Source organism: Bison bison, unplaced genomic scaffold (genome assembly GCF_000754665.1).
Source record: "Bison bison bison isolate TAMUID 2011002044 unplaced genomic scaffold, Bison_UMD1.0 scf7180017864309, whole genome shotgun sequence".
NCBI lineage: Eukaryota > Metazoa > Chordata > Mammalia > Artiodactyla > Bovidae > Bison > Bison bison.
In genome coordinates this window covers 7,311,911-7,333,670 of record NW_011494881.1, presented here as the reverse complement: position 1 = coordinate 7,333,670, position 21,760 = coordinate 7,311,911, and the positions used below count along the sequence as shown (strand labels likewise).

Sequence of the window (21,760 nt, the reverse complement as noted above, 5' to 3'; positions counted from 1 at the left end):
TTAATCCTCTGATTTTTCTGCTAAAACTCTTCACTGTAACCCTCTTCTTTTTCTTATAGAAGAAAACTCCTAGCATTCAGATATCAATACAGTCTAGCCCCTAACCTCCCTTTCCTTAATTTTTGCTATGCAATCCTCAGTACCCATTAAAATAATTAGCTTGCTACTCCCAAGCTTTAGCCCCTACCTCTTTACCTGTCCAACTTTTACCTATTTTCCAAAGCCATATCTTTTTCTCTAGCTGAGAGTGACCTCTTCTAAGTCAGAGCCAGTTGGCATTGATCATTTCCTAACTGGCATTGCTTTTTATTTTTATTCCTAAAACATGTATTTATGTGAGAGGCAGCATGGTATGTTTAAGAGCTTCAGGAAATTAACTTTTCTGTGGTTCACTTTGTTTAATGGAACATAATAAACATATTTCATAGTGTTGTGAAAAATAAATAAAACTATGCATTACAGTCCTTATGTTCAAATACAGTCATGTTCAAATAGAGCTACTTTATATGATGATGATGATGGTGATGATTTTTGAATAATGATATAAAATAGAATTCTTGTCCTTAAGGAGTTTTAATATTTTCTAAAACTATGTTAATATTCTCCTTTGGATTCTTGAGATTCTAGGTTTGGCATATAGCTTTTGCAATAGGTATTTGACACTATCAGGACTTGGCTTACAGCAGCTTTGGACTAGGGAGTCACAGTGACAGGAGCTGTGCTGTCAGTGGAGCTTGTACTCTTTAAATTAATCAGAAACATAAAAGTCTGCAGAACAATGTTTCTTTCCATGAAATATTTAGGGGATATGTATGCTTTGGAAGTTACTTGTATTTTATCTCCTTTTATAATAAAATTTTTTCACTGTATTTGTCTTTCATTTTTTACATTATGAAAATACGATAACACATTTATAGGAGACTTGAAAATGCAGAACAGAGTTACATGTAGTTCCACTATATATTACAATTACTTTTTAAAGTAGGTAAATTAAGAGTTTTAGCTGGAGTTTCAATATCAAGCTCTCAAAAATTAACAGAATGAATATACAGAGAAATAGAAGGATGTAGTAGACCTGAAAAGCACTATAAACCAATTCGACATAATTAAGATTTACACAATTTTCATATAACAATAGGATACAAATTCTATTCAAGTTCCCATAGACTATAAACTATGAAGACATTGGAACACATCCAGGGATATAAGACCAGGTGCAAAAATTTCATGGTCTAAATATACTGAAATCATGCATTCTGTTCTCTTTTCACTGTGGTATTATGTTAGAGATCAATATCAAAATATATTTGAAAATAACCCACATATTTTCAAGTATAATATGACATTTAGCAAGAGAGATATTTGACTTAGGTATTGAGAGCCTCAACAAAATTAGAAGACTCAAAAAACACAGAGGGTGGTTGCAGAGAAGAAAGTGTTTGAATGAGAAATTAATATCAAAGATGCTTTAAAAATCTCATTTTGGGGAAGTTAAATGTCAAAATTATTTGTAATAGAATAAAAGTGAAAAGAGAATTTACCAGAATTTGTTGTACACTGAAGCTGCTCAATGCAATTAAATACAATGTGGAGTCTTGAATGAACTATGAAAAGAAATAATGGACACTAGCAAAAGATTTTGTGAAATTTGAACAAAATCTTACTTTAATAATACTGTATCACATGTTAACTTCTTGTTTTTTTACAACATAGTATTTCTTTATAATTTTCAGAATTGGATTAGAAGTTTCAAGCCTCGTTCAAATTTTTTCCTATAATAAACATTTAAATATTAATACAGTTTAGGAAGGTGTTTTTTTTTCTCATTAAAATATAATCTTTTTTAGGACTAGGAGCTCCATTATCCATTCTAGATGAATTTCTTGATGAATCCTCTCAACTGCAGTCTGATTCACATGAACCCATTTTGTCTGTACAATCTCAGGATCCAGCTACCAGCCAAAAAGCATCCAACATATTTATCAAGGAGACAGGATCAAAAAAAGGTAACTAGAATAAAGATTTCTGCTTGAAAGAAGGACATAAACAAACTAGACAATGATAAAGACTCTTATGATGACCAAAATGGCAGTCTCGTTTGAAGTTGATTGGCTTATCTGTTATGCTAAATTCCTTCATATGAGGCTAGTCTCTGAAATCTAGTCTCAGTAGTGCCACTCTTTCACTTTTAGCTCAGAGAAATAGCCAACAGATCTATGACTTTCTAACAGTGAATTTTCATGTTTGGAATATCTGAAGGTTCAAAGTATCTAGAAATCTGTTTCACATTCAAGAAGATCTGAATACTTTTTTTGGCCGGAGAGGGGGTGGGTGCATGCTGTCCAATGTGTGGGATCTTAGTTCCCTGACAAGGGATTGAAGTCATGCTTCCTGCAGTGGAAGGGTGGAATCTCAACCACTGGACTTCCAGGGAAATTGCAGGAAGATCTGAATTAAAAAAAAAAACTTTCATTTCATTCAACTTGTATTTGGAACCATCAGTAGACTAACCTTGAGAACCTATGAGATCTCTTTGGGGGCCATTGTTGTAGAATAATCTATTGCTTTCAAGATTATACTTTCTCTCTTGTAATTGAGTAGAATACTCTCCCTTCTATGTGTCTGAGCTTCTGAATTTTTTCTTTATATCTAATTGTCTATTATTTTAATATCATATTTTCAGAAGCCTTAAAATCTCAAGAGTCATCAACTTGTCTGCATTCCACCCCTTATAGTGTTTCCCAAACTCCTACCACTATTTTCATGGAGACTATACGCTTCTTGATGAAAGTCAATGCTGTGCAGGTAAGAATATTTGGAATAGGGCAAGCAGAGGGAAAGATTTTAATGAACTACTTATTCTATTATGCTGCTACTGCTGCTAAGTCGATTCGGTCGTGCCCGACTCTGTGCGACCCCATAGACGGCAGCCCAGCAGGCTCCGCCGTCCCTGGGATTCTCCAGGCAAGAATACTGGAGTGGGTTGCCATTTCCTTCTCCAATGCATGAAAGTGAAAAGTGAAAGTGAAGTCGCTCAGTCGTGTCCAACTATTAGCGACCCCATGGACTGCAGCCTACCAGGCTCCTCTGTCCATGGGATTTTCCAGGCAAGAGTACTGGAGTGGGTGCCATTGCCTTCTCCCTATTCTATTATAGTGGTGTCTTGCAAGTTTAAATGTGTATGATGCAGAAATCAAACATGTTTCTAAGAGCACACTGTAGGCCTAATGGTATAAACATCCAAATCTGAACTCCTCTCTGCAGAAAGCGTTAGCAGACCTCACTGCCAGTCTGCTCCCTATAGAATATCAGCAAAGCAAAGTCAGACTCTGAGTTGTGTAGCCTGGTGTTACCTTAATATGGGAACTCATATTACATGAGCGTTAGGGATTCACAGGAGCCTAAGCACACCCTTCTTTCCTTCCAGATTCTGAACCAATTGAAACTATTACACAGTGCTATTGAGGGATAAAAATAGTAATTTTTTATTGGTAAAACTGGGCTGGATATGTGATTGATCCCAGATCTGACTTAGCCATGCAGTCATAGGTGGAAGAGCTTGAGAGTTGCAGTCTCCTCCCAGAGAAGAAGAGCATCCTGCAAGGTCTACCTACCGCATAGGCAGTGAGAAGCGTACCCATGAAGCAAGCAGTAAGAGAGAGAGCAAGATTCAGGAGCCAAGAGAGCTGGCCCTCAATCTGTAGAGTGCATGCCCCACTGAGGGTGGGCAAACTCAAGAAAGGGCAAGAATTACGAACTCAATGAGAGTGGACCACATAAAACAGGAGCCTTTAATATACTAACCATTCACAGTAGAGAAACAGGCTCTCTGTCTCCATAATTAGATGAATCACTTCCCCCCATATCCAAGAGCCTGAATGCAGATAGAGGAAAGAGCTGCAGAACCTTCTCCTGTGTTTTCCTAACCAGGTATTTAATGTCAGTGGAAGTTTCTGTGTTATAGGCTGGGATGAGAACAGAGGGAGAAGAAGGGTTTCCCCTCTACCTAGCAAGTACATATGAGTTTGTCAAATTTGCAGGCCTTAAATCATATTAAAAACAAAGACTAGCCCAAAGTGTAACTGGTGAATATAACAAATGTTTGAGAGTATGTCAGAAACAGACATTATGTTTCTAAGATCCCAAATCTACAATTTTAGAAAGGAAAGTTTTGCCTCATTCTGAGTTTCCTTGTAAACACAAATGCCTGAACATTTACCTTATATGTTAATTTGGTGGTTGATGAAATGCCTATGTATGCTACGCAGCAGGCTAAAACTCATCTAGTGTGACGAGCAAGACCAGGATTGTATAGTACTACAGGTAATTAACTTGGAAATATTTCTACATGAATAGCTCTTAATGGAACCATGATATGCTGAATGTTCATAACTCACCTCTAACCTTTTGAAATTGATAATCATCTCAGTCTATAATATGCTCTTTATTATTTATTATCAGAGACATAATCTTCAACCATGAGAGCTGTGGAACTGACACAGTGCAGTCATTTACATGTTTCTTATCATCTGATTTTTCCTTGCAGTATGTACACAGAGTGCTTGCCCATGAGCTACTGTGCCCTCATGGAGGCCCCAGCTGTGAGTATTATTTGGTGCTGGCCCAAACACACCTTCTCAAGAAGGACTTTGCTAAAGCAGAGGAATACCTTCAACAAGCAGCCCAGATGGACTACCTGGTAATTACTTTTGCTAGAGCATCTTAAATTTAGTTTGGAGAAGGGACAAGCAGTTAAGTCATTTTATCTAATTTCCTTCCATTTGTTTTTCTTACTTAATCATGACTTTTACAAAGGCCAGAGAAAAGATAAGGACAGCTCTTTAGCAGACAGCTTATCTACTTCAGTTTTCCTGAACTTCTGCTTTCTCTTTGTGAACACCGTCATGGTTATGCTTGAATGTTTTCTTAATATTTACCCGAAGGACAAAATGACTTTGAAGAATGAGAGGGCAGTCCTAGAGCAGTGTTTCCCAGTGCAACTGAATGGCCCTCTTTCTAATTTGCAAAAACACGGACTTCATTTAAATCAAAATGTTAGACAAAAATCATTAATATGCTTTTAAATACTATCTCATCCCCTGTGCTACTTGTTCTTCACTTTCTCAGAACCCTAATGTCTGGGGCGTGAAGGGTCATCTCTATTTTCTGAGTGGAAATCATGTGGAGGCCAAGGCATGCTATGAGCGAACCATCAGTTTTGTAGTGGATGCTTCTGAAATGCACTTTATCTTCCTGCGCCTGGGGCAAATATACCTGGAAGAGAAAGAGGTGAGGAATAGAGGATGGGGAATAACTGGTCATGGTCTGGGACCTGATTAACATTAGCATCCTTCTTTGAGGACTAAAAATAGTAATATGATAATGATACTTTTACATCCAAAGGTAAAGTGACTTGCTCAACATCAGATAACCAGTAATTAATAGAAGTAGAATTCAAACCCAGGCAGTCTAATATTCAGTTCAGTTCAGTCGCTCAGTTGTAGCTGACTCTTTGCGACCCCATAGACTGCAGCACCCCAGGCCTCCCTGTCCATCACTAACTCCTGGAGCTTACTCCAACTTATGTCCATCGAGTTGTTGATACTATCCAACCATCTCATCCTCTGTCGTCCCCTTCTCCTCCTGCCTTCAATCTTTCCCAGCATCAGGGTCTTTTCAAATGAGTCAATTCTTCACATCAGATGGCCAAAGTACTGGAGTTTCAGCTTCAGCATCAGTCCTTCCAATAAATATTCTGCAAAAAAACATTTATAAAGGATATACTGCTTTGTAATAAAATAAAAATACTGTGAAAAAAATACTGAGAAAAAACATTTACAAAGGATACACTGCTAAAGGACTGCTATCCAGAATATACAAAGAACTCTTAAAACTGAACAATAAGAACATTAAGAACAACAGTTCTTTAAGAAAACAATATTTAAGAAAAGGGCCAAAGACCTTAACAAACAAAATACAGATGAAATACAAAAGAAAGAAGGGACCTGCCTGATGGTCCAGTGCTTACGACTCCATGCTTCCACTGGAGGGGTGCAGATTTGATCCCTGGTCAGGGGACTAAGATCCTGCATGCCACACAGTGCGGCCAAAAAATTTAATGAAAGAAGACATACAGTTGGAAAACAAACACATGAAAAGATGCTCCACATCATCTGTCATTAGGGAAATGAAAATTAAAACAGTAACGACCCTGGGGAAGGAAATGGCAACCCACTCCAGTACTCCTGCCTGGAGAATCCCATGGATGGAGGAGCCTGGTGGGCTACAGTCCACAGGGTCGCAAAGAGTCGGACATGACTGAGCGACTTAACTTTCAACAAGCATACAAAATGTGTTGTATGAAAGTAGGGAGACATGCTAATTAAAATTAAAACATCATTAAAAAAAAATAAAACAGTAACGAAATATAACTATACACCAAAATCTGGCACATCGACATTGCCAAACGCTGCTAAGGATGTGGGAGCAACAGGAATTCTCTTTCATTGCTGGTGGCAATGCAAAATGATATAGCTACTTTGTAAGACAGTTTGGCAATTCCTAACAAAATCAAAAATATTTTTACCCTATGATCAGCAGTTATGCTCCTTATATTTACATAACGAAGTTGAAAACTCATCTCCACACCAAAACCTGCACATGGATGTTCATAGTAGCTTTATTCATAATGGCCAAAACTTGGATACAACCAAGATGTTTTTCAGTAGGTGAATGGATAAATAATCTGTGGTATAGCCAGATAATAGAATATTATGCAGTGCTAAAAAGCTATCAAGCTGTCAGGCTATGAAAAAACATAAAAGGAGACTTAATGCTTGTTATTTAGTGAAAAAATCAAATGTGTGCAAGCTAGGCGGTGCATGATTCCAACTGTATGATATTCTGGAAGAGGTAAAACCATGGTGACAGTACAGGTGTCAGTGATTTCCGGGGACTGGAGGAAGGAGAGTGATGAATAGATGAAGCACAGAGGGTTTTAAGGGCAGTGAAAATACTCTAATGATGGAAAAATGTCACCCGTTTGTCCAAATCCATAGAATGTACAACACCAAGAGTGTACCCTGAGGAAAACCGTGGACTTTAGGTGATGATGATACGTCAGTGTAGGTTCATTAGTTGTAACAAAGATAGCCCTCTGGTGGAGGATATTGCTAATGGGAGAGCCTATGCATGTGTGGGGACTGGGGGTAATTGGAAAATCTCTGTATTTTCAGTTTTGCTGTGAACATAAAACTTCCCTTAAAAAGTTGTAATGTGAGTCCTTAATGATCCAAGGACTCATCTAACTTAGACTGGTGTGGAGTGTTAATACAATTACAGAAGCCCCATGATTATTCTGGCAATGCAGTATTTAAAGCTTCTAGAGAAACAACAGCTTAGTGGTGCTTTCTTTCTACAGTATGAAAAGGCAAAGAAAACCTACTTGCAAGCCTGTAAGAGATCACCTTCATGCCTTACCTGGCTAGGACTGGGAATCGCCTGTTATCGGGTAAGAGTATGAGGTATTGAGACTAGCCTGTGCATACAGCTGACCTTGACTCCTTGGCCTTCCAGGCATCCATGGGGTTTGAATGATGGTGGGAAGGCTATCAGGGCAATCTTCTCTAATAAAAAGCTGCTCTTCAAAGCTGTTCAGTAGAAAACTGAAGTTCAATCTGAACTACAAAAATAAAATGTTCTTTAAAAATCTCACAAAAACTAGAGTGTGAAGCTATATAATAAAAAAAATTAATGTTATTTGGTACATAAGCTCGTAATGTTATGATGTTACCTGTAAGAGAAAAGTGATATAAGATGTGAAGAATCTACTCAATTAAAGAAGCTAATTGATACTTATTAAGCTCTGTGGCCCTTCTATATTCAGGAAAAGTTGCTACAGCTTCTGGTAGATCTTCTGTTCCTCTGCCACTGAAAACTCTTTAGTCACCCTTCCCTCCTTTCCTCTAATCTTTGAAAGAGGCATGCATTCTCCTGTTCTGGTCTAACTCCTTCGTGCGTGTTTGTGGTCTTTCTCTCTCCTTTTCTCCTAATCCCTTACTTTATTAATATTTTCTTTTTTTTTTATTTACATCATTAAGCTTTCCTTCTCACTCAGCTCTTTCCATGTACTTTCCTCCTTCTTCAACAACAACAACCTCCCTGGTTGTTACCCTTAACCAAAAGAGTGTTTATGTGCCTTGATTCCTATCCATCATTGCTGTTTTATTTTTTAAATCATAAAAGTAAAATATCATTATAGAAAATATAGATGATACACAATATGAAGAAAACATGAAAGTATTCTTAATCCCGCCACTGATGATAACCAATGATGTTAACATTTGAATGCAATTTCCTCCAGTCTTTTTTGGTACATAAATGGTGCTAGTGGTAAAGAACCTGCCTGCCAGTGCAGGAGACATACGAGACACAGGTTTGATCCCTGGGTTGGGAAGATCCCCTGGAGGAGGGCATGGCAACGCACTCCAATATTCTTGCTTGGAGAATCCCATGGACAGAGGAGCCTGGTGGGCTATAGTCCATGGGGTCGCAAATAGTTGGACATGACTGAAGTGACTTAGCACGGAAGTAATTTTAATGTATAAGATTGTAAATAATGTATTTGCTGCCTTGTAATCTTTTTTCTACTTGACAATATAGCATTGGTACTTTCTCACATCATAAAACATGAATTTTGATAACTGTGTAGTATTCCCTGGTTTGGATGAATAAGTAAGATTACCATGTAATTTATCATATAAACCTGGACACTTGTAAGAATGTAAAGGGAAATATTAATAATTACACTGGGGTATAGCCAACTGGGACATGTGATCACTTATATAGAAGCCGTATGCCCTCTGTTCCACCTTCCCAGAAAGGATGTAAAACAACTGTTGGTGTTAAAAACCAAACAGCACTTTCGAAAGTACAAGAAACCAGCTATATAAACTAGTCAGCATAAATCATGCTTCTGTTTAAGTAGCATGAAAATATTTTTATTGATATAGAAATTCAGAAAAACTTGTTAAGCCCTACTGCTAAGATGTCCAAGTAATCTCTGCCTGCAATGAGTGTTTCAGGCATAGTTATACTGTATCTACGTGTGGGTATATCACAATTTACTTGACCAGCCGCTTAGTATTGGACTTGTCATTAGTTTCTACAATTATTATAAATAAAGCAGGAATAAACATTCTTAGACATAAATCTCTGTGCTTAATTCTGTTATTTCCTTAGGATATATTCATAGAGAATGTAGAAAAATGTTAGTCTTTATACTGTCAACTTGTGTTCTAGAAAGGCTATATACTGATTTTTACTCTGCCAGGTATGAGAATCCATTTTACTGTTAACTTCATCAACAATGGGCGTTATCTTTTGCCAATTTGATATGTATCTTTTTTTCTGGCTGTGCCGCACAGATTGTAGGATCTTAATTTCCTGACCAGGGATTAAACCTGGGCCCTTAGCAGTGACAGCATGGAGTCCTAACCACTGGACCACTGGGGAATCCCAATATGTATCTTAATTTACATTTTCATCACTAAAGAAGTTGAAATCATGTGATACAAGTATTTCTTTACTTGTAAATTATATGTTCATTTCCTAGGTTGCATTTACCCTTCACTTCCTTGCAATTGGATGTATAACCCTAACACTTGGCTGAAACTTCTCTGACAAGGACCACATATAACTTCCTAATTGCCAAATGCAGTAGACTCTTAGATGAATTCTCTGTGACACTTAACCTGGTGACTGCTAACTTCTTGAAGCCCTCTCCTCCAATGACTTCCACAAGGGTGTCCTTCTCAGCCATTTTGCTGACTCCTGGTCTTTTACCCACCATAATTGTTGGGTCCTCCTGGGTTCTATAGCCAGCTCTTCTCCTGTCACCGTATTTCTTCTCACTAAGAAATATCATCCACCCCAGTGGGCTTAACTACCGCTTGTGCCCCAGTGAATTCTAAAGTTTCAGTTCCTAACACTTTCATGTTCTGACCCTTATGTCAAACGGCTCCCTTTGGTGGAACCCTAGACCCCTCATAATGTACATATCCAAAGTATAACCTAACTTGTCTCTGAAGGATTCTGACTTTCCTTAAGCCTGTAAGTTCCCCTTTATTCCCTGTGTCAGTGAATGGGACTAAATGAACTCTGTCAACCAAGCCAGAAACTTACAAGCTCTCCTAGTCTACTTCCATTACTTTTAATTAGGCACTGAATACCCTATTAATTTTGTCTCCTAAACATCTCTCGAATCTGTTCTCTCCTCTCATCCTACTTTTGCTGCTCGAATTCAAGCTTTATCCCCTTTACTTGCTAGGCTGGTCTCCTGTCCTCCCTCAGTTCATCTGCTGCGTTGTTGTTATCAAAGTGGTCTTTAAAATATGCACATACCTATTACTTCCCTATTTAAACCCTTCAATACTACCCCTTGTTTCAGAATAATAATCAGATTTTTTTTTGAATGATCTGGTCTCTCCCGAACTCTTTCAGTGTTATCACTTCCTCTGTTCTCTTTCTCTCTCACCTTATTTCTCTCTCCCCCACCCATCTCTTCTCCAGCCACACAGGTTTATTAAGAGTTTCCTGAGCATGCCATTCTCTCCGAAGCCTCCATGCTTCTGTATATGAAATTCCTCTTACCTGGAATGCCTTGAAATATAGCTAACAAACTCTTATTTATTCGTCAAGATTGACTTCAGCAATGTTTCTTCTCTGAAGCCATCCTTTACTCTCAGGAAGAACTATTCCTCTGTCCCTCCACTAAATTATATATACATACATGTATGTGTGTGTGTGTGTGTGTGCTTGTTTTGTTTCAGAACTCTTCATGTGTTTGAGTTTTCATTTTGTCTTAACTTGTTATGTATCGGTCATAAAAGGGCAAAGGTTGTATTTTTTTTTTTGTATTTGAGAACAAAGGTTGTATTTTTTTCTTTTGTTCAAATTATCTAGCATATTGCCTGGCACAGAGTAAAGCCTTAGCGAGTATAGGTTGATTAAATAATTAATATCTCCAAGACATTTAAAGTGTGGGAAAATGTATGGGCATTTTTGAAAGGCCGTTGTTCATATTGTCTTGGGCCTAGAAACCTATTATCATCTTTTATAAAGTAGGAAAATGAACAGCAGTTTTACTAGGGAGAGAGAAGTATTTTATCCTTTCCTTAGGTGGCCTTTTGGAAGATTTTACAAAGCAAACTCACCATATTAGGAGCAACAATGATATCCATGTGCCCAGAGCTCAGGGAGCACCCTAGAATCTCTGAATATTTTATAGATTGCTCAAGACTGTGCTATCAATAACTAATGTTAGGGGAAAGAGGAGCTTTCTGACCAATAGTAATTTGACAGACTAATAGGACTTTGACTTAAGAAAGGGATACATGATGTAAATGAAACAACTACAGATGTGTCTGACATCCCATTGTGTACAGGGAAATCACTGAATGATGCACATATGATAGTGAATACTTTTGGTTTTTTCATTCCTGGCACCTGAAGCTCCATGGGGCATGGAAGCCCTCATGGGCCTGCTGTAGAGAGAGGGAAGAAGAGGGGTATAAATTGAGAGCCCAGCAGACAGGGCTCCAGATTCGCCTACCTGATTTTTTTTTTCAGTAGTATTTTTTTCTGCATGCTCCTTATTTACTTAATTATTTTTGGCCACATGTGGTCTTAGTGGCAGCATGTGGAATCCTTGTTGTGGCATGTGGGATCTTTGCAGCACATGGGCTCTTCCTCGTGGAAGCATGCTTCTCTCTGTTGTGGTGAGAGGGCTCAGTTGTCTCATGGAATGTGGGATCTTAGTCCCCCAGCAAGAATCGAACCCACATCCCCTGCACTGGAAGGTGGATTCTTAACCACTAGACCACCAGGGAAGTCCCCTACCTGACTTTTTAATCAGAGCAGTTCTACTTTTAACTCGTTCATATATGGTAACACCACCACAAAAGATTTTGTTTGAACAATGATTTTTGTTGCTAATTTTTTTTTAAGTTGGAAATTATTAGTATGGGTCACATATACACCAGTACTATTTGGACATAGCATTTTCAGCTGAACAGATTCTAGCTGGCTTAAGTGGAAATTTCTCTGACTTAACAAATCATGTATCTTCTTTTTCTTTCAAGCTGGAGGAGCTCACAGAGGCTGAGGATGCTCTCTCTGAAGCCAATGCTTTGAACAACTACAATGCTGAAGTGTGGGCATATCTGGCTCTGGTCTGCCTGAAAGTGAGTGTTTATTATCATTACACAGTGTCCTTGGGCAGAGAGGTGAGGGGCCAAGTAAAGAAAGGGATAGTGGGAAGGCCATCAATTCATGATAGTTGAGGTTTGATGAGCTTAGATTTGGTCATTTTACTGATGATGAAGGAGGGCCCATGTCTAGGAAGCTTCTCCTTAGAATGTGCCTGAAAATTATATGTTTAGGCGTGTTTGGAAAAGAGGTTCTAAAAACAGACGTGAGGCATTGGACTTGGTGGTCTCAGGTGAGTGGTAAAGGGGTGGACTGGAATTGACCACCAGTGGGGGTTTCAGGTGGAGTGAGCTCTGTACCACATTTTTGAGCTGCTCATCAGGCCCAGCCCCAAGCCACACAAACCAAGCCCAGCCCAGTGTGTGCCCTGTCCCAAGATGAAGGAGCATGTACAGATCAGATCATGGTCTGGGGCTGTAGTTAGGAGATGTGCAAGGGTTATGCAGTGGGATGGCAGATTAGACTTGGGGAAGAGAGGTTCTCCTTCCGCCCTCCTTAGCACCCCTCTCATGTTTAGGACCTCAAGTCTGGGAATTGTATAGTCACTCCACTTATGCTCTGGATCTACCAAATGTAGTATATGGTCTATAAAATCCATATAAAAACCCAGTGATTAAAAAAAAAGGCAAAGTAGCCTATAAGGGTATAGACATAAATGAATTACCAACAACAGGAACAACAGAAATCTCTGATAGACTGAATCTATTTTCCCCAAAAGTCCTGTCATTTAAAACATGTACCCAATGCTGTGAAGCATTCTTCTTTGTAATTGTCTCTGACATTTTTCTCTGAGAGCAGAATTCAGGTAGATAGTTTAGCTATTCAGAAAGATAGGTTAGATATTTACCTGAGTTCTTACCTCAGCTCTGCCAAACTAATCAGGAAAGGCAGGGTGTTTATATTTTAAATGTATTCAGGACTGAAGTGACTTAGCAGCAGCAGCAGTTATATTTAATGACCTGAGTTCCTGTTTCATTAAAGTAGTTTTCATTTAAGGGAATTAAAAATGGGAGTGATATTGTATCAGAATGTAACAAGGTCAGATACCAGCAAAGGAGAGTCTCTTATAGTGTTTCTGAATCATTCCTTCCTGTTGAACTGCTGGCTAAGGGTGGAAATTTGTGATAGCTGCTTTACCTGTAGGAAATAACCCTCTCATAATTAAAATAACTTGCTTCAATAACTTGCATATTAGCGTAAGATTCAAATTGGGGATGAGAGTGGCCCTCAATTTTTTGTTGGCCAACATAACACAGAACCAACAGGGGATATTGTGATTATAAGAGAAACTAACAAACTAAAAATGATCGAATTTTCTCTTTGGAGTAAATATCAGTATGAGGAATACCTGAGTTCTTACCCCAGCTCTGCCACAACTAACTGTGGGATCCTGGACAATTTATTTAAACTTGCTGGGCCTCAGTTTCTTTATCTATAAGCTAAAATGCAAGATTTCAATACACTTTGCTCAGAAACTGATTGATAAAATATGGAAAAAATTACGGATATGTAAGTATAGGAGACAGGGATCAAGACCATTCCCATGGAAAAGAAATGCAAAAAAAGGAAAACAGCTGTCTGAGGAGGCCTTACAAATAGCTGTGAAAAGAAGAGAAGCGAAAAGCAAAGGAGAAAAGGAAAGATATAAGCATCTAAATGCAGAGTTCCAAAGAATAGCAAGGAGAGATAAGAAAGCCTTCCTAAGCCATCAATGCAAAGAAATAGAGGAAAACAACAGAACGGGAAAGACTAGAGATCTCTTCAAGAGAATTAGAGATACCAAGGGAACATTTCATGCAAAGATGGGCTCAATAAAGGACAGAAATGGTATGGACCTAACAGAAGCAGAAGATATTAAGAGGTGGCAAGAATAGAACTGTACAAAAAAGATCTTCACCAAGATAATCATGATGGTGTGATCACTCACCTAGAGCCAGACATCCTGGAATATGAAGTCAAGTGGGCCTTAGAAAGCATCACTATGAACAAAGCTAGCAGAGGTGATGGAATTCCAGTTGAGCTATTTCAAATCTTGGAAGATGATGCTGTGAAAGTGCTGCAATATGGCAGCAAATTTGGAAAACTCAGCAGTGGCCACATGACTGAAAAAGGTCAGTTTTCATTCCAATCCCAAAGAAAGGCAATGCCAAAAAATGCTCAAACTACCGCACAATTGCACTCATCTCACATGCTAGTAAACTTAGTAAACTAAGTAAGCCAAGCTTCAGTAATACGTCAACCGTGAACTTCCAGATGTTCAAGCTGGTTTTAGAAAAGGCAGAGGAACCAGAGATCAAATTGCCAACATCTGCTGGATCATGAAAAAAGCAAGAGAGTTCCAGAAAAGCATCTATTTCTGCTTTATTGACTATGCCAAAGCCTCTGTTTGGATCACAATAAACTGTGGAAAATTCTGCAAGAGATGGGAATACCAGACCACGTGACCTGCCTCTTGAGAAACCTATATGCAGGTCAGGAAGCAACAGTTAGAACTGGACATGGAACAACAGACTGGTTCCAAATAGGAAAAGGAGTATGTCAAGGCTGTATATTGTCACCCTGCTTATTTAACTTATATGCAGAGTACATCATGAGAAACGCTGGGCTGGAGGAAGCACAAGCTGGAATCAAGATTGCTGGGAGAAATATCAATACCCACAGATATGCAGATGACACCACCATTATGGCAGAAAGTGAAGAAAAACTAAAGATCCTCTTGATGAACGTGAAAGAGGAGAGTGAAAAAGTTGGCTTAAAGCTCAGCATTCAGAAAACTAAGACCATGGATCTGGTTCCATCACTTCATGGCAAATAGATGGGGAAACAGTGGAAGCAGTGTCAGACTTTATTTTTTTGGGCTCCGAAATCACTGCAGATGGTGATTGCAGCCATGAAATTAAAAGACGCTTACTCCTTGGAAGGAAAGTTATGACCAACCTAGACAGCATATTCAAAAGCAGAGACATTACTTTGCCAACAAAGGTCCATCTAGTCAAGGCTGTGGTTTTTCCAGTGGTCATGTATGGATGTGAGAGTTGGACTGTGAAGAAAGCTGAAGGCCGAAGAATTGATGCTTTTGAATTGTGGTGTTGGAGAAGACTCTTGAGAGTCCCTTGGACTGCAAGGAGATCCAACCAGTCCATCCTAAAGGAGATCAGTCCTGGTTGTTCATTGGAAGGACTGATGTTGAAGCTGAAACTCCAATACTTTGGCTACCTGATAGAAAGAGCTGACTCATTTGAAAAGACCCTGATGTTGGGAAAGACTGAGGGCAGAAGAAGGGGATGACAGAGGATGAGATGGTTGGATGGCATCACCGACTCACTGGACATGAGTTTGGGTAGGCTCCAGGAGTTGGTGTTGGACAAGGTGGCCGGGTGTGCTGCGGTTCATGGGGTTGCAAAGAGTTGGACACAACTGAGTGACTGAACTGAACTGAACTGACAATATACAGCCTTGACATGTTCCTTTCCCGATTTGGAACCAGTCTGTTGTTCCATGTCCAGTTGTTTCTTTTTTTTTTCTGTTTCTTCTTGACCTGCATAAGATTTCTCAGGAGGCAGGTCGGTGGTCTGGTATTCCCATGTCTTTCAGAATTTTCCATAGTTTGTTGTGATCCACACCGTCAAAGGCTTTGGCATCATCAATAAAGCAGATGTTTTTTGAGAACTCTCTCTCATGCTTTTTCGATGATCCAGCAGATGCTGAGTGAAGTCTATTAGTGAAGTCATATTATTCTCATTTAAGTCTTACATGAGTACTTCATACAAGAAATAACTAGAAGTAGTGTTCTCCCTTCATATCCAGATCTACATGCAAGTAATGCCAGTATCTGCTTCTTCCAATTCATAGAGATGGGATAAATTTTTGCAGTTAAAAACTTGGACTCTGGAGCCAGGCTGTATTGTTTTAAAACCCCATTTACTAGCTTCATAACCCTGGCAAGTTATTTATCTTCTCTGTGCCCAGACTTCTCTATCTGTAAACTGGGAATTATAAATAATAGTGTCATGTAAATAATATACAATATAAATGTAAATAATAGCGGTATATATGTAAGTAAAGCACTTTAAAAGTGTAAGTGATTAAAACAATGTAAACTACAAAGCAAGTGCTATGTGTGAGAGCTAATATTAACAGAATAGCTTCAATACTGAGAGGAACAAATGACTTATGGTGCTTTCAGGAAAAAAAAAAAGGCCAAGTTGTCTTTCAGCTATTTGAAATGGAGGAGGAATATATATATATATTTACTTATAAGTATATATTATATTTACTATCTGGTTTTCCCCCCACCTTTCATTTTCCTGCTTCCGCTCTTCATTCAGAGGTTCTTAACCAAGAAGCTGTGGAATCTTCTGCTTTAGGTAGCAATGGCGGCAGTGTGCCTTCTCCTTTGAATGATTATGGTATGTCATCATCACTAAATTGTGCTGTTTTTTCAGGCTGGACGGCAACTGGAAGCTGAGCAGGCCTACAAGTACACGATGAAGGTATGATGCAGATACCTTTGCTATTTGTAGTATACTGACGTTGGGAATGCTAGGAGGAAGGTGCTGGCTTAATTCAGGACTTGACTTCACAGCATTTCATGATATGAAGATTTTCTAGAGGACTTTCTTACCATCTTTGCCATACCCCACATATTACCATGGGATATCTTTTTTTTACCCTCCATGGGCCTCATTATCCTCACATACAAAATGAAGGTGTTCTTCTAGTCCAGGAGTCAGAAAATTTTTCTGTAAAGGGCAAAATAGGATTTGTGGGCCACGTGGTCTCTCTTGTAGCTACCACACTGTGCCCTTGAGGTGCAAAAGCAGCTACAGGCAATATGCAAACAAATGAGCACAGCTGTATTTCGAATAAAACTTTACTTACAAAAACAGGCAGCAGGCTGGATTTGGCTCATGAGCTATTGCTTGTGAATCCCTGGTCTAGTCTATCAGTTATGATTGCAAATAATGTGACTTGGAAGCCAGTGGCTTAAACAAATTAGGAGTTTTATTTTTTCTCATCTAATGAAAAGTCCAGAACATACTGGTACCACAGCTCCACAGTGTTAACAGAAACCCAACCTCTTTCTGTTTCACCCATCATAACATGAAGTTCCCAGCCCTTACAGTTGCAAGACAGCCATTGTACCTCAAGCTATCACATGCATATTTCAAGTATAGTAAAGATCAAAGCAGGCAGAGGACAAAAGGGCCACACTAGCTATTTCACCTCCCTTTAAAGAGATGTGACTTTAGCTTATATTTCATTGATCACAATTGAAATTATTGCTAGCTGCAAGGGAAACTCTGTCGCTTTTTAGTTGCCTACATTGCTGCCCTGAAAAGAAATGAAGATTTTGTTAGTAAAAGAAGAGAGTGGATTTGTAGGCAACTAGATGTGTCCATTACACACTGAGATTTTAAAATTAAATTCAAATCTAATGATTTTGATTCCTATGTATTTTATTCCTGTCTCTCACCTGCCAAGAATATATTTGGGTATTAGGGTAAATTTTTTAAAAATAAACTTTTTTTTTTACACAAGAAAAATGCACAAATTGTGAGCATTCATACCATGTAAATTTTTGTAAAGTGGACACTTCCATGTAACCAGCACAGTGTTCTGAGGACTTTTTAATGGAGTTACCATGAAACAGAGAATATAGGAAGAGCCAATTCCAACCTGAGGAACTATGTTCTTTAGCTGTGGCCCCACAAATAAGGAATCTCCACATAACTATGTCAGGGGTGACATATGTGTTCTTCCCTTCTACCTCTTACACAGTTAAAACTGAAAGATGAGAATCTGCTTGCAGAGCTCCACATGGTTCAGGAGACGGTTGGCTTTGGAAATCCATCTTTCTGACATCCTTCTACCTGAAGAATTTTCTGCATAGGATGCTGAGCCCCTTTCTTTCCAAGAGAAATTAAACCCTGGATGTTTTACCAGAATAAAGACTGGGGATAAAGAAAGAAAGGATCATCAATATAACTGATATCCATTCATTTATTTCCATTGTTTTACTGAATGGCTATTGTTACTGGATGTTTCACTGTTTGACAGTTAACTGGATGGCAATAAAAAAAAATCTAAATAAAAAACTCAGAATTCATCAGTTATGGTATGCTGAGATATACATAAGAATATAACTATTTGTGTGTGTGTGCATAAGTAAGGTATAGTATGTTCATTATTAGTTTCAGGTGAAAGCTTATCAGAATTACTCCTGTAGGAAGTCAACTGCTAAGATCTGTGACCAGGTTCACTTACTGGAACTTAGGAATTAAGGCATCATTTTCTAAGGTGGGTGGAAAGGAAGAATGCTGTGCTGGGTCACTGCATTAGGACAAAGAGCACATGAGTTGTGCCCAGATCTAACAGTGAACAGAGAAGCTGAATCGAGTGGTCTTTGCTTACAGTATCTTCATGGATGTAAATCACAAGGGCTCCATGAAGGATCCATTACTCTATAATAGATATAAAACTCCTCACAATTGAGGCCGTTATTCTAGGGCTAGAAATGACAAAGGAACCATACCTCACCCTTGTCCTCTTGGATCAGTGCACAGCAAAACCAAAAATAAAGGCTTCCTGTCTTTATTTTTTAAAGGAGGACACAGAGAATAAGAGGGACATGGAAAAACAGGAGGGGAAGTGAGAGGCACATTGGTAAACACAGGATAAAATCAACTCTACATTCATTTATAGTTCTTCTCTAGTCTCAGCCCTAATGCTACCTCCTTTATGAAGTCTTCCTGAGGAATTACTAGGTTCACCATCTCTTCTGCTCACCCCAAGACTGTGTACTGACCACCCCTAGTTACTCTGATGTAACCTCACCGTCTCTCCCCGCCGGCCCACAACCGCCTGCCCCTCCACCTCCCGCCACGACTGTCAGCTGCCTAGGGGCAAGGACAGCCCTCTTTCATCTTTGCGTTCTCTGGCACTGCGCCTAGGCCCTAACTGGTGCTCGGAAAACATTTGCTGGAAGGATGGATGGTGGCCTTCTCTGCTGGTCTCAAAGCGGTCTCAAAGAATCTGCCGCAATACGTAAGACCCGGGTTTGATTCCTGGGTCAGGAAGATCCCCTTGAGGAAGGAATGGCAACCCACTCCAGAATTCTTGCCTGGGAAATCCCATGGACCCAGGAGCCTGGTGGGCTACGATGCATAGGGTCGCAAAGAGTCGGACACGGCTGAGTGATTAACACTTTCACTTCACCCCTTTCCGGGATTCTCCCAGTATTCCTCCCTCGGGCAGAGACCCACAGAGCAGTGAAGGCCGGAGATCCCACCGGGCTCGGCTCGCAGAGCATTCCCAAGTTGTACCGCTCCTTCTTCGTGGCAGTTAAGACACCTTAAGGCTCTCCGTGTTGTGTTACGGAAGTGCAGGGACGGGACCGGAAGAGGCGGGGCGAGTGGACAATTCCGCCTCCGGTACCAAGGTGCCTGGGCTGGAGTGGCGGAGAGTTGAAGTCCGCGGTTCTTCAGCGTTGAGCCTTCTGGTGGGTTGTCCGCGCAGCCGGAGGCCGTAGAGCGGATTCGCTCCGGCTCCGGGAAGCTCTGAGGCGTCGCAACTGGCGCATAGGCCCCGGGGCCCGCCGGCTGCGCCATGGTCCAGCTCAGTGAGTGCTGGGGGCCTTGGGAGACCTTCCGGGCGGTCGTGGGGATAAGAGGGCGTGTGGACTGACTGGAGCTGCGCTCTCCTAGACGAGCTAGAGACAGTCCGTACCTGAAACTGCACACGTTTGATTCTGCCCTCAGTGGTTTTCTTGTTCGCTTTTAAAGTTTTCGCTGAACTCCTATGAGATAAATGGCGTTCATTTTATAGATGAGGCAGCTGGGCTTCAGCTTGTTCCAGAGACAGTAAATAGCAGGCCTGTGTTGAGTGCGTTGGGTATAGCTGGAGTGTTTAAGAGGAGTTTCACAAAGAAAGGGTTTCTGAGGCAGACTGACAAGAATTGGTTGAAAGGAAGGACATTTTGGGCTTCCCTGGTGGCTCAGAGGTAAAGAATCTGCCTGCAGTGCAGGAGACCCGGGTTCGATTTCTAGATCGGGAAGATACCCTGGTGGAGGGCACAGGCAACCCACTCCAATAGTCTGCCTAGAGAATCACATGGACAGAGGAGCCTGGCTGGCTGCAGTCCATAGGGTCGTACAGAGTTGGACACGACTAAAGCGACTAAGCAGCAGCAGTAAGGACATTTCAGTGGATGAAGGGGGTTGTCTTATTTTCTGCATTTTGTGCACTCGATTCTTGTGTCTTAACCACTTATTTGTCTACAGCTACTGTCCTTTGCAAGGCCTACCGTGGAGGCCACTTAACCATCCGCCTTGCGCTCGGTGGCTGTACCAACAGGCCTTTCTACCGCATCGTGGCTGCTCACAACAAGTGTCCCAGGGATGGCCGTTTCGTAGAGCAGCTGGGCTCCTATGATCCAATGCCCAACAGTCATGGAGAGAAACTCGTTGCTCTCAACCTGGACCGGATCCGGCATTGGATTGGCTGTGGAGCCCACCTCTCAAAGCCTGTGGAAAAGCTTCTGGGTAACTCAGCTAAGCTTACCTCTTTGAGGGGATTTTAAATTGAAGTCATTTCCAAGATGATGAGAATTAAGAATGATTTTCATTATCTCCAGGCTAATCAGGACTGGAGGGAGAACTGAAATTGATCTAGTTGCCCGTTGAAATCTGGAGATTCCTTTTGTAGAGACTTCATGAGACCTTTTGGATGACTGAGACTTTATGCTAAAAAAAATGGGAATGGTGTGTCTTGCATGACTGTCAGTTGATCATTTTTTCAAGTAAGGAAAATAGTGTTAAGAAGTAGACAACATCCATTGTGACCTTGCAGTAAATGGAAGGAAGGGAGCTGGGGGAAGAGGTAAAAACATTTTGGCAAGTAAGGAATTTGTTTTGAATCTTTGTCTTGGATCAAATCTCTGCTAGACTTCAGTTAAGTGAAACTAAGTTCCCAGGTAAACATTAGTTTGTATTGTTATAATGAATGAAAATCCTGTTACTTTTAGGTCTTTCTGGCTTTTTCCCTCTGCACCCGATGGTGATCACAAATGCTGAGAGGCTGCGACGGAAACGGGCACAAGAAGTCCTCTTAGCGGCTCAGAAAACAGATACAGAGGCTACAGAAACAAAAGAGAACTGACTTCAGTGAACATAGCAGTGGAAACAAACTTGAAGTCCTCTTAAAATACTTGTGCAGAACACTTAGTTTTATTATTTAGAGGTCAATAAATGGAATTTTTTAAGTCATCCATGATCATCTGGCCTGATCTGAACAGAGCCCTGGGAGAAGTTTGTTCTTGATCGACATAAAGCTGGGTATAGATACTAATTAATTCTTCCAGCCTTCTTGAGGGGAAAGACAGTGGCTGTGGGGGAGGTTGGACTCTAGGTCCCCTGGGCAACTTTATAGCCTACTACCTTCCAAGATTTCCCTGTTTCAAAGTCCCCAACCAGCATGTCTGTGTCCTTTCCAA

The 21,760-nt window shown here is 40.2% G+C and overlaps 2 protein-coding genes across 3 annotated transcripts in view; both read left to right on the top strand.

Annotated features, from left to right (window-relative positions):
* Positions 1–18,675, top strand: part of CFAP70 (cilia and flagella associated protein 70) — an 84,181-nt gene extending 65,506 nt beyond the window's left edge. For both annotated transcript variants that reach the window (XM_010852279.1, XM_010852280.1), the window contains 8 exons: positions 1,848–2,006; positions 2,684–2,805; positions 4,547–4,699; positions 5,128–5,289; positions 7,421–7,510; positions 12,141–12,242; positions 16,713–16,760; positions 18,049–18,675. In XM_010852279.1, the coding sequence (XP_010850581.1) occupies positions 1,848–2,006; positions 2,684–2,805; positions 4,547–4,699; positions 5,128–5,289; positions 7,421–7,510; positions 12,141–12,242; positions 16,713–16,760; positions 18,049–18,129 (917 nt within the window). In that variant the 3' untranslated portion in view covers positions 18,130–18,675. The remainder of the gene's footprint in view (positions 1–1,847; positions 2,007–2,683; positions 2,806–4,546; positions 4,700–5,127; positions 5,290–7,420; positions 7,511–12,140; positions 12,243–16,712; positions 16,761–18,048) is intronic.
* A 1,004-nt stretch (positions 18,676–19,679) lies between these two features.
* On the top strand, positions 19,680–21,533 carry MRPS16 (mitochondrial ribosomal protein S16). Its single transcript, XM_010852278.1, has 3 exons — positions 19,680–19,888; positions 20,550–20,810; positions 21,293–21,533. Exons 1-3 carry the CDS (start codon positions 19,876–19,878, stop codon positions 21,424–21,426), a joined length of 408 nt encoding a protein of 135 aa, XP_010850580.1. The 5' UTR covers positions 19,680–19,875; the 3' UTR covers positions 21,427–21,533.
* The last annotated feature ends 227 nt before the right edge of the window (positions 21,534–21,760 follow it).

What these genes read in the sequence shown, in the direction of transcription:
- MRPS16 (XM_010852278.1), top strand. An exon ending in GCCTGTGGAAAAGCTTCTGG is followed by an intron (nt 20,811 to 21,292) that starts GTAACTCAGCTA and finishes TGTTACTTTTAG; the next exon opens with GTCTTTCTGGCTTTTTCCCT.